The following is a 12,162-nucleotide window of genomic DNA, read 5'->3' as shown; positions in this document are numbered from 1 at the left end:
TGCCCTTGAAACCTCTGTGGTGCTGGGGAATCACAGACATTCCTCAGGACGATTTACATGGCAATAAATAATGTGTGCTGTCCATTGCCTGCTTCATCAGTGTCTGCCCTGTTCATAAAACCCTGGAGGCTCAGTGGCCCCAAGGCTGGAGCACAGTGGACATGTTAACTCCAGAACGTGTCGCTTAGTTTCGTTGTTGTTTTGTTGGCACTAATATGCATCCACAATTTCTCTTTAAGGACTGATGTAACTGTAGAAGTTATTTTCCATCTGACTTTATTATATAGTTACCATACTATACCGTACCATAGTTACCATTTATTTTTTTACCTCTGTTATATGGTAGGCTCTACATATGTTATCTAATCTTCACAACTACCTCTGAGTTAGGTTCTTGTCTTTTTATAGAAGCAGAAACTAAGGGGCGCCTTGGTGGCTCAGTCGGTTGAGCATTCAACTCTTGATTTCGGCTCAGGTCATGATCCCAGGGTTATGGGATCAAGTCCTGTGTCGGGCTTTGCACTGAGTGTGGAGCCCACTTGGGATTCTCTCTCTCTGCCCCTGTCCCCCACTTGTGCGCACTCTCTCTCTCTCTCTCTCAAGTTAAAAAAAAAAGGAAGAAGAAATAGAAACTGAAACTCAAGGAAGCGAAGCTTATTTTCTGAAATCACATAGTCCATGAGCACTGGAGCTTAGGTTTTAAACTCAGGTCTTTCTGGACACAAAGCTCTTAGCTACTATACCATGACATTTTTCTTATCTAACAGACTTTCTTCTCCTATAGGTGTCTAGTGTTTATGGTTAGCAACCTCTTGCAAAGATCTGTAAGTTTCCCACATCATTCAGAGATGAATTTTAAATTTCTTAACAGCGTTGCAAATACATGAAATTTATAGTGACAAACATAGCCAGATTACTTTCTTGTTATCCATCCATTTAGCAAATTTACAGTTCCCATTAATTTTAATCTGTCCTTATTACCTGTTTTATATAATAAATATCTCTTAGTCATGACAGACTGAGTATAGATCACCTGAAGTAGGCTCTCTCTCAATAACTAGAGTTGCAGTTAAAGATTTGTGAATTAATTGGGAAAATTGCAAATCAGGTAGTCAGTGAAATAATTCATTGTCACATCCAATCAATAAACTTTGTAAATCAACTCATTTAATTCAAAAAATGATCTATATAGATCAAGCAACCAATTAAACAATTAGCATACACTTTGCAATTAATTAATTTAAGCATCAATCATATAATTAAAATTCCAAATTTAAGCTGCACAATTTAAAACCCTACTGCCTTGTGAACTATTAGGATCATGTTTCTGAATGTTAGCAGATAAGCAGTTTCACAGTTTAACTTTGGAGCAAAGTGTTTTAAAGTGCTTCTAATTGATTTTTAAGTTTTAAATTGTCTTTATGTTGGTAGTTTCCCACCCCTTTACAGCAAATCAACTTTTTACTTCTCCGCCCAAGAAAGAGAAGGAAATGTGTGTTGACTCTAAAATGGGCAAGGCTGGAATCTGGGAGTATAGACTGGACATTGTAGGAATAGGAGAAAAGTCTAGAAGCAATGGAGAGAGCCGTTTATCTGCATCAGGATAAACCAGGTTATTTGCTTTTACTCTGTTAAGTGTCTTTGGTATTTGGAATCAGTGGATCAGTGGAATCACACTTGCTGTGTGTATTTTATTTATACTTATATTTAACTAACGTAGTACTTTCCCCCCCTGCTATACCATAAGGTATTCCTTGAGGACTGATACTAAATATCATCTTTGATTTAAGGGACTAAGTTCTGTGTCTTATCTATAACAGGTGCTCAGTAACTATTTGTTGGAAGAATAGATTAGTAGAAAGGACCTCCTTTCACATTGCTTTTCTCCCCCTTTGTACTCCCATGTTTTCTCTTTATCAAATGAAGTAGGATTTAGGGTAATCTTACTGCTTCACCAGGCTTTCGGGTAAAAGAAGAGCAGTGTCCCAGTTTGCCTGCTGTATACTGTAGCCTCTTATCTCCTTGTCCCTCCTTCACCCTGGTATTCACTCACTGTTTTGGTTTTCCTTTCAGTGACAATGTCAGTGCCTACTGCCTGCATATCGCTGAGGATGATGGGGAGGTTGACACAGACTTCCCCCCACTGGATTCCAACGAGCCCATTCATAAGTTCGGCTTCAGTACTTTGGCCCTGGTTGAAAAGTATTCATCTCCTGGTCTGACATCCAAAGAGTCGCTCTTTGTTCGGATGTGAGTATTGACCCTGTTGCTAATTTCAGTATCTCATCTCTGCCTTTTAGAATTTTTGGTTTTGCTCATCGTATGGATGATATTAGGTATCTGGATGTCCCTTTATAGTGACTACTTGCAGAGAGATGTTGGGGACAGCATTTGCAATGTATTTTATGCCTCTGTACCTAGATTAAACACAGACTGCTTTGTAGTAGGGAATTGCATTAGGCAGATCTCTGAACGTAGTATCTGTGAACCACGCCTCTGGACATACTGGGTGGGGTACTTTGGAGCCTGTGAAGCAGCAATTCTGAGTTTCCCTCTTTCTCTTCACAGACTACACACTAAATGAAAAATGTGCATTGCAGCTACTTTTGTCTCGTGACTTAAAATACTTATTTTCTTCTCTCCAATTTTGTTCAAATCAAATTTGAGTTTTCCTTTCAGTTGTCCTCCTTTAGACTGATAAGGTGTTAACTTTCCTGTGCCTTTGGCAGTCTGGCAAAGCCTATAAAAACCCTTTCCGGAAAAGTATTTTTTAGGGTTTGTTTTGTTTTTTTCTTTTTTCTTTTTTGAGAGAGAGAGAGTGTGTGTGCATGCTAGCAATGGAGGGACAGAGAGACTCCTTCAAGCAGGCTCCGTGCTGTCATCCTCGTAGATCCCAACTTGGGGCATCATGAGATCGTGCATGACCTGAGCTGAAATCATGAGTAGGATGCTTGGATGCTCAACCTACTGAGCCACCCAGGCACCTCTCCAGAAGAGTGTTTGTGAATGCAGAAAATAAAATTCACAGGGATACAAGAGAATTCCATTACATTTAAATACTTCTGAAATTATTAAACCAATCTGTGATATAGTAATATGCATAGTTTTACTAATATTTAATACCAAGATACGGCAGCAGGTCTGTCAGTAACTGCTGAAGTCTCTCGCCTCAAAGTTAAGTGATGAGTATAAATGATACTTGGGAAATCTGCAACAACTGTAGTGTGCTGTGACATCTGTGTTTTTTCTGTTCATGGCAGAGTCACTAGTACTGCCAATACAACTGGGGTTTGTTGACTACATTTATAATTCAAGGACATGGTAACTATCAGAAGTCAATGGAAATAAAAATATAATTTTTATTTATTCAAGTCTCTACAGCAAGTTTTACCCAGAGGTCCCTGTTAGAGGAAAACCTGTAGCGTTTTCTGACCAGGACTGAGACTGGCCGTCTCCTGGGAACAATAGTGATCCTTCTGGCACCCCCTGCTGTTAGGAACCAGCAAATTCACTAGCCAAAGGAGGGATTGCTTTAGAGGACTTTTCCTTGTCTCTGTAAAACATACTGCCTTTGTTTCAAATTCTTACTGAAAATAGGATTATGCTACTTATGATATGTGAGTAGTTGGGGTCTCTCTACCCTTGAACAAAGAAAGAATGAGTGCTTGGCGGGCAGGTAGCTAGGGGATGATTCCTCAAGTTTTTCTAGTTACCATTTCATCCCTGCTATGAAGTCACGTTTGATGTATGTAACAGTAAATATTTTCCCTCCTTTTCTATTTGGGAGGCACTAAAACAGCAATGTTAAAGAATATTGAAAGCAGTTTAAAAGTTATCCAGTGATTCCTCCACCCTAATATAACTGTTTTCATTTTTGTATCACCATTTCCAATATATATATATATTACAGTTTCACTTCTAGTGTACATATTGTGTTATTCTTGCTTAAAATTGCAAATATTTGATATCTGCTCTTAGTTCCTACAATCTACATTTATTATGTGCCAAGAATCTAGACAGAGACAACCCCTTTGCTCATGGAGCACACACTACCTAGTGTGGGGGGGGGGACAAGTCGTCAGATCATTAAAATGTGCTGAGCAATACAATAGAGAAAGGTACAGGCTGCATCAGAGGCCTTTCACGGGATGTTTAGATTGTTTTTTTGCTTTGGTTTTAATAAGTGATTCTATAATAATAGTTTTTATCTCTGTCCCTTTTATTTCTGTTGAATAACCTCCTTAGGACAGTTTTCCTGTGAGTAGGATCATTGGTCAGAATAGAAACATCTTTAGACTTGCCTTTGTATTGACATGTAGCTTTCTGAAAGATGTTCCAATTTATAGTGCTACCAATAGAATTCATAAACGCATCTTTTCAAAGTCTTACCATCACAGAGTGTCATTAGAACTTTTTTCTTTTCACTCTCAAAGATACGTATAGGGATATTTCAATAGTTTCCACTTGCATTTCATTTATTTATAGATGACTGGAAGAGTTGTTTTCATTAGCACATAATTTTTACTACATAAATATTAACATATGACCATAGCATTCTTTTGAACTGAAAGTCCTTTTTAAAACAAGTGTTTTTAAATCAGTGATTTTCAATAGTTGGGGGGTTGGGGTTGGAGGTAGGCCAGACATACCTCCCCAGGAGAAGCATCTAAAGACTACACAGTGTCTATGAACTCCAGCTTTTGGAGAATGGGATGAGGGAGGGGAGAGAGGTAGAGAGTAACAGCAGCGGCTTTAAACTTAATACTCTTACGTTTTTCCTGAACTAGTCCCATCCCTGCACTCCCACTCCCAAACACACACACACACACTAGTCAGTCCTCTTTCTGTTTAAAGTTTTAGAGAGCTTATTCAACATTCCTGGAGTGTTTCTAAAAGCACAAGGTAAAGTAAAATCTTTATATGTGAGCATTTAGAACAAAAGTGTCAGTACATTTTCTGTTTCTTCTTTTTCTCAGTTGTCTGATGAAATAGTACAGATTACTGACCATTTGCCCTGTGTGTGTTTTCTTGCTTCAGCAACCTTCCATTCACCTTTCTGGTCTATATTTTAAGTTAGAAAAGCCTCTCCTGCTAATGCAGGACAGAGCAGACTTTCAAGAGTTACCAGGGATGTGTTCATAGTTTCGAGAGAGTGAAGTCTCAGCAAAATAAGTAAAGCTGTCACTCCTTTTCTTCATTTCTCCCTTTCCTCCTTGCGTCTCTCTCCCAGGGGAGAGTGGGCAGGGATGTATGGGAATACCCTGAACTGAACCAGAAAGAGGGAGCTAAGTTTTGACAATAAGAAGTGAATTAGTATTTACTAATTGAAACAATTTATATGTTATTCCATTTAATCTGAAAATAGCCCAGTTTTGATTATGACCATTTTGGAGACATGAAAACTGAGGCCGACAAGGATTGCTCTCAGGCCGGGCTTTGCCCCCGTGTCTGACTTCAAAGTCCACGCTCTTTGTGACACCCTGCTAAGGGTGAGGATGGCGGCAGGGAATCCCACTGTATTGAGGCCAGCATTCAGCTACTGTATACTGTAGTGTAGTAGATAAGAGCATGGTGGCCTCTGGAGCCGGAATGCTTGGGTGCCAATCCTGACATTACCCTTAGTACCCTGTGTGTGTGTGTGTGTGTGTGTGTGTGTGTGTGTGTGTGTGTGTGTGAGAGAGAGAGAGAGAGAGAGAGAGAGAGAGATCTTGGATGAATTGCTTAACTTTTTTGTGGCCCAATCAAATGAGAATAATAATAATAATAATACCTACCTCATAGAGCCCCTGTGAGGACTGAAGGGGCTAATATATGTAAAGCACTTAGAAAAGGGCCTGTTTGTCTGTCTGCTGCAGTTATTGTTGTTATAACTAAACACTCGTCGAGGGCAAGAACTGGATCATTTATGCCCCACAAACACCCAGCATAGCTCCATTACTGTGGTAGGTATGCCACAAGTATTTCTTGAATGGGTAGCTTATTGAATAGATCTCTTTGCTGCTTCTACATTTTTCTTCTTCCCCTCCTTTCAGTTTTCTAACAGAGAGGGGATGAGTGTGGGTAGACTCTGCCCAGCTTGCTGTTGGGCTAACTTTTGCTGAGTATGGGCAGGGGTGGAGATTGGAGATCTGTAGACTTTCAAATCCGTCCTCTTATGGACAGACATCCTTTAAGAGACAGTGGCAAGACCACAAATTCCTTGAAGGCAGGGTGCCTACAGTCTCAGTTATCTCTATATCCTTAGCAGCCAGCACAGGGCCTCTTAGAGAAGGAATGGATGAATCTTTAGGTGTCTGTGGGCTGCTGCGAGGGACCCTGGCCAAACTTTCTGTCCTGCCTCACTTTTTTTTTTTTAGCCCACTTGGCCTCTTCTGCAGCCCTGTTCCTGTCTTCTGAAGACCGTGAAGTTCCTAGGTTGCCTTCTGGCTTTCAGAGGCCCTCACACCCAACCACGAGGCTCCCATATACCATCTTTCCCCCACTCCAAGTGAGGCCGCACAGACTTTGAGCTTAGTTAGCCTGACCTGGGTGCAAGTTTCAGTTTCACAGATGACTTTTGCTGCATGACTGTAGTCTCCGTGTCTTCATCTGTAAAATGAGGGGAATATTAATTACCTGACGATATTGTTGTGAGGAATTTTATTAAATGTAATTTTCTTTCAAAGGAAAACGAATTCTCCTGAAGCCCCAATGTTTGCCCAAATTCGTTTTATTGTAGTGTTACTTAAATACATATAAATGTAAAACTCTAGCTATAAATTCCATGTTTTTATGCAACCCAAACAAAATTACAAATTTAATGCAAATAAAACTATAACATTAATAAAATACAATTAACAACTTAAATGCAACAGATGATGTTTTGCTGAAATTAAATCACTGATGTTGGATTTAATGGGTGTTAAATGTTTTACTTGTCAATTTGAGGTTTTTGATTTTTATACGAAACGTTGATTACCGTATTAATATTTGTCCTTTTAAACAATGAGTGTATTTTTAACTACTAGTCCATTATTTTAATGAGCCGGTTGATTTATAGTGCATCCCTTCCCCCAATTTTAAATGTGCTTTACTGGAAATAGTAAAGAACATTTCTGCAAGGATAACCAGTTTATGTCAGTTTGCCCAGGACTTTCTCTGTTTTGAAATTCAGAGTCTATACCCAGTAACCCCCACCCCTCAGCCCCAGGATAATTGATCACCCTACTTTCTGAAGTTGTCGATTGGTCTGTACCTAAATGGGCTCTCTGCCTGATTGATACCTGTACACAGTGTGACTTGGGCGCTGCAGGGCATGACTTCTTCAGAGGTCAGCACGCCTGTGCCACAGGGAGAGCCTTGTGCCCACTTCTCCCATCATCACAGTGTTTTTGCCTGCAGCTTGTAGTGATGTCATTTGGCTTTGAGTCTATTAGGATGTTAAATAACTCTAGCTGCTGGAACACACAGCCCCCCAAATCTCACCACCTCATCCAACAAGTTGGCGGACTTTTCCTATACAGGGCCAAGTAGTAAATATTTTAGGCTTGTAGGCTTGTGGGCCATACCTCTCTGTAACTCACGTCTGCCATAGTAGCAAGAAAGTAGTCATAGACGACAATACATCAACGAATGGGGGTGGAGTAGGTTTGTTGACCCTGGCTTACTAGTAACTTTATTTCTTGTTCAGATCTGTCTAAGGAGGGTCTGGTTGCCCTCCTGGGTATTTTTCCTCTAAGCAGCGATTCAAGGCTCCTCCAACTGGGTGGAGAATGGGGAACGTGGAAGGCTAGGAGTGGCCCAAATCTCTCTCTGTATTTATTGTATAAGTTATTATATATATAATCCATATATAATATTGCTTTTCTAAATATATATCATGTATATGATCCATATATGTGTGTGTGTGTGTGTGTGTGTGTGTGTGTGTGTGTGTGTGTGTATGATGTTCATTAAACTAAAAGCAAAATTTTTAAATTCTGAAACTTAGCCTGTGAATTCATCTGTTAAGCCTGGGGGGCCCTTGAACCTCAGGTAAGAAATGTAGCTATGAAGTTAGCTCAGACCCAGTTATGTAGGAAGTGTTACATAGTTGCTATTTTTGTTATTTCAGTCAGAGATTTATCAGGCTGAATAATTCACACTAAGGTGTGCATGGGGTTTAACTTTTCTTTCGGTTATTTATTGCATAATGAATGTATGTCCATCATAGAAAAATTAGAAAATATGTTTCTTCACACAAAAGAAAGTTTAAACTTTCACTTTCTTCCATCAGACAAGATAATCACTTACTAAATTATGTAATTATTTATGTTTAGAAAGAGGAACTAATTAACTTAAATGAATCCCTAATTGGCAAAGTGTTCTGTGGAAAAGAATGTGAAGCTGAGTAGCCTCTGATGTTCTTACCAAGTCAGGGCTAGACGAGCCTTTCCCTGCCGGGAGCCCTTGGTCAGAGGAGACTCAGGAAATAGAGTTGTTGTCTGGGAAAGGAGCATGGATTATGCTAAAAATTTGCAAATTAGTTGCGTTCTAATGGAATCTCTCTCCTTTTCCAGACAGGCAAGTGGATTTCTAAGATATCCATTGTTCCTGATTGATTTTGGACAGATCAAATGTGCATATAAACAGGAGTCCCTAACTTGCTGACTGCTAGCTGCTCTGAGCCTACGCATTGAAGGTGTTTAGGTATCAGGAGTGTAGAAGGAGAGAAGTAGGGGGCAGAAGTATGGGGGAGTATATGGTTGGTCCCCAAAACTAAATAGCTAGAGCTCTGCTGGTGCCTAGTATCCCAGGAAGTACTTCATGCCAGCAGTGACCAAACCAAGGCCTGCTGGGCCCTTAGCCATAGTGGGACAAGGGAGAATGAGATCTTGGAGTGAACAGGGGAGGAGCCTGCTTTGTCCCTGCCCCCCCCCCCCCCAAGCCCCAGTACAGGGCCAATTCAATCAGAACTCATGGAACTGAATTGAGTTTAAAAGTGGCAGTGGCGCCTGGGTGGCTCGGTCGGTTGAGCGTCTGACTTCGGCTCAGGTCATGATCTCACGGTTTGTGAGTTTGAGCCCCGCGTCGGGCTCTGTGCTGACAGCTCGGAGCCTGGAGTCTGCTTCGGATTCTGTGTCCCTCTCTCACTGTGCCCCTCCCTCACTCATGCTCTGTCTCTCTCTCAAGAATGAATAAAACTTCTTAAAAAATAAAAATAAAAAAAATGGCAGTGATGATAGCAACTGTGATGGTGTCATTACATGTGTTGACATTGACATTTCACACTGGGATCCTACTCGGGAAGGGGGAAGAAGGGTTTTAAAAAGGGAAGAAAAGTCCAAACCAATAAAATGGACAGACCCCCTTAATCAGAAGTCAATAAGAACAATTAAACGTCCCTCCTATAGATGTATTGACTTAAAATGTTTGATATATCAGATAGGCATGGGGAAGGAACCTTTCTAGCCAACAGCTACAGAGCAGAGCAAATAGAATCCAGGTAGGATTTTCCTGTTTGGGAAATGGATCACGGGGTAGTCAGTAGACAGTCTTCCACCAGAAGCTGGGCTGCCTTGGACATTGTAGCCCAGAGGGTTCCCAGAGACTGCTGTGGCTTCTCTTGGCTCCGCATAAAGAGAAAGGTTAGCTGCTTTTTCAGAGGCGTGGCCTAGATTCATTGCTCTTTGCCGTACCTGGGCATTTCCAAGGATTGGTAGTTTTAGTAGACCCTCTTGATGAGATCTCCACAGTGTACCCAAAGCGACCAGACCTTTTGGAAAAGATATCATCAGTTTGAAGCCTCTCCTACTCTCGTGTGATACTGCTTTGTGGTTTGGAGAGAAAAAACAAAAACAAAAACGAAATGAGCCTTTTTTACACTCACTCAGTTTAGTGCCTCTAGTAGCCATTATCTCATTTATTCCTTATAAGAAACTCATTTTTATAATATATGAGCTGAGGATCAGAGACAGGTAGTTATTTGCTCAAGGTCATACAGTTTGGTAAGGGGCAGAGCTAAGTAGGATAAGGGGAAAAGAAAAACCGATGCCTGTATCCTTTGTAACCAGGCCTGACAATATGGGTATAAATTTCCTATTTATTTATTGTTTGCTCGAGTCATAGAGGACCAACTGTGTGTTGTTTCTTTTCATTCTGTTGTATTAGCAAACATTTTCATTGTCCAGATTGTCCTCGTGTATGGAAATGTAACATATGCAGCCTGTTTAATTTTGTATTTGTGAATCTGACTTGATTTCCTTTTTGGCAACAGCTACTGTCTAGAGAACAGAAAAGATTTTTCTTTGTGTCTGTTTAAAGTGACAGAAATATTGGAGCAAGTAATAAAGAGGGAAAGCATTAATTACATACTTCTAAGAATTTAAAGGTCAGACAAGCTAAATATGTATGTTTTGCTCACTGGAATGTCTTGAAATTGTGCCAGGATACGCTTTGTTCCTACAATAAAAGCACACATTTTAGATAGCCATCAACTTACTTTGGTATCCAAAAATTATACCAGTTTGTTGCTTTAGTTTCTATATATCTTAAAAGTTTAGTGCTCACATTTCTGACATTAATGTGATTTGTTTCATGATCCACCCCCTTTGGCCATGTTTAGTCACTATGTCTCATTTTGATTTCCTCTGTTCTCCCCTCAGCTTATGTTGGAGTCTGTCAGCTGCTGCTATGTACATGTCAGGCTAGTGACTTGTAATGTTTATTAATACAATGTCAGTCTTGCTGTTGAAAAAACTGTGATGCTTCTCAGAAGGTTGCAATAGAACGAAGCGTTTGATTTCCAGATCCTGTCTGCACTGCATGGTGAATACATTCTCAGATGTTATGCAGTTCACTGACCTGACAGTTATGGAACCCCGCCTGGGACCCCATTTCAGCAGGACATATTTGAACAGAAACAGTTTGCAAAACTTTACACACTTAAACTCCTGCCAAGGCAAACTGTTAGCCACTTGAGTTTGTTATAAATACCCAGTGGCAGTGGTTGGAAGTAGCCCACGGTGTGTTTTATATTCTGAACTGAATGTGAATGTCTTTGCGGTTATATAGAGTAGTAAATAATTGAGTTTGATTAGGGAGAGGGACCTCATTATCCCCCACCTGTGCCCAGCTGGAAGGGGAGGGTCGAAATGAAGCCATTAGCTGTCTCTCTTACTGGCATCTCAAAGAGCTCAAATACATCTGTGTCTTATTTTCTTTTCTGGCACAATCAGTCGAGCAAGCTAAGCAGGCATGACCGGATTTGGCAAGTCCCAAGGACTCTGGCAAAGATACACAAGGAGAAGGCGGAGGGCAGTCATTTTGGCTTCTCACTGCCCATTAGTCTAGCGAGTTATGTTTTTGGAAAATGTCTGTTTTGAAAAAGAGTACTTTGTCCAATGTCAAACATCACATACTCGCGCAATATGCTTTGATCTTAAAAAAAAATTTTTGTCAGTGCAAGGGGAAACAAAATGTGGCATTCACACTAGTGTAAACTCTCTTTATGGATAAAGTAATACCCGAAGGGCTTGCTTTAAAGCAGGCATGCTGCAGTTATTACAAGGCTTTCTCTTGCTCATATATTTTCATTTTCTACTTTGAAGTGCTGGAGAATGAACATGCATGGAGTTGGGACCCGTGCAGGCTGGGAGCTGGAGGAGTGTGTCTTCATCACTATTACGGCCTGGTCAGGACTGGAGAATCGAGTGCTCCTCTTGGCAGCCTTTTCCCACTTCCACAAACTGAGACTGTGGCTCAAGAAACCATGACGTTCTTCAAGGGCTTTTAAAAAGGGATCTCGTAGTTCATATGGTTAGTCTAACAGTTGGCACATTTTATAACCAAACTGAATGTCACAGTGGAAGTTGAACCTTTGCCCCAGACTGGTCAGTAGTTCCAATCGGGAGGGTATGCTATCTGGAAGTCACTTCTTCCCCTGAGTCCTCAAGGCTCCCTTCTGGGCTACAGAGAGGTTTAAAACTCAGACTTTGGTGTCTGGCTGCCCTGGGTTCAGTTCCTGGGTCTTCTACGTAGGTGTGTAGCTCCAGGCAAGTGTCCTAACCTTGCCCAACCTCAATTTCCTCCATTTTAAAATGGGACTGATAATAGCACCTACTTTTTCTGGAAGGATTAAGTGAACAAAGTAAGTGCTCAATAAATGTTCACAGCTGTCATCGTCTCATCATTTATTGCTTCCTT

At 40.7% G+C, this 12,162-nt stretch overlaps 1 protein-coding gene across 7 annotated transcripts in view; it reads left to right on the top strand.

The window, feature by feature from the left end:
• The window catches only part of MAPKAP1 (MAPK associated protein 1), a 247,686-nt gene that overhangs the window by 131,662 nt on the left and 103,862 nt on the right, over positions 1 to 12,162 (top strand). For all 7 annotated transcript variants that reach the window (XM_086684026.1, XM_086684024.1, XM_086684023.1 and 4 more), the window contains one exon: positions 2,074 to 2,250. In XM_086684026.1, the coding sequence (XP_086540152.1) occupies positions 2,074 to 2,250 (177 nt within the window). The remainder of the gene's footprint in view (positions 1 to 2,073; positions 2,251 to 12,162) is intronic.

This window comes from Puma concolor, chromosome D4 (assembly GCF_028749965.1).
Source record: "Puma concolor isolate L17-30 chromosome D4, mPumCon1.1.hap2, whole genome shotgun sequence".
Lineage (NCBI taxonomy): Eukaryota > Metazoa > Chordata > Mammalia > Carnivora > Felidae > Puma > Puma concolor.
Note: the sequence above shows the minus strand (reverse complement) of the source record. Positions and strands in the feature narration are given on the sequence as shown.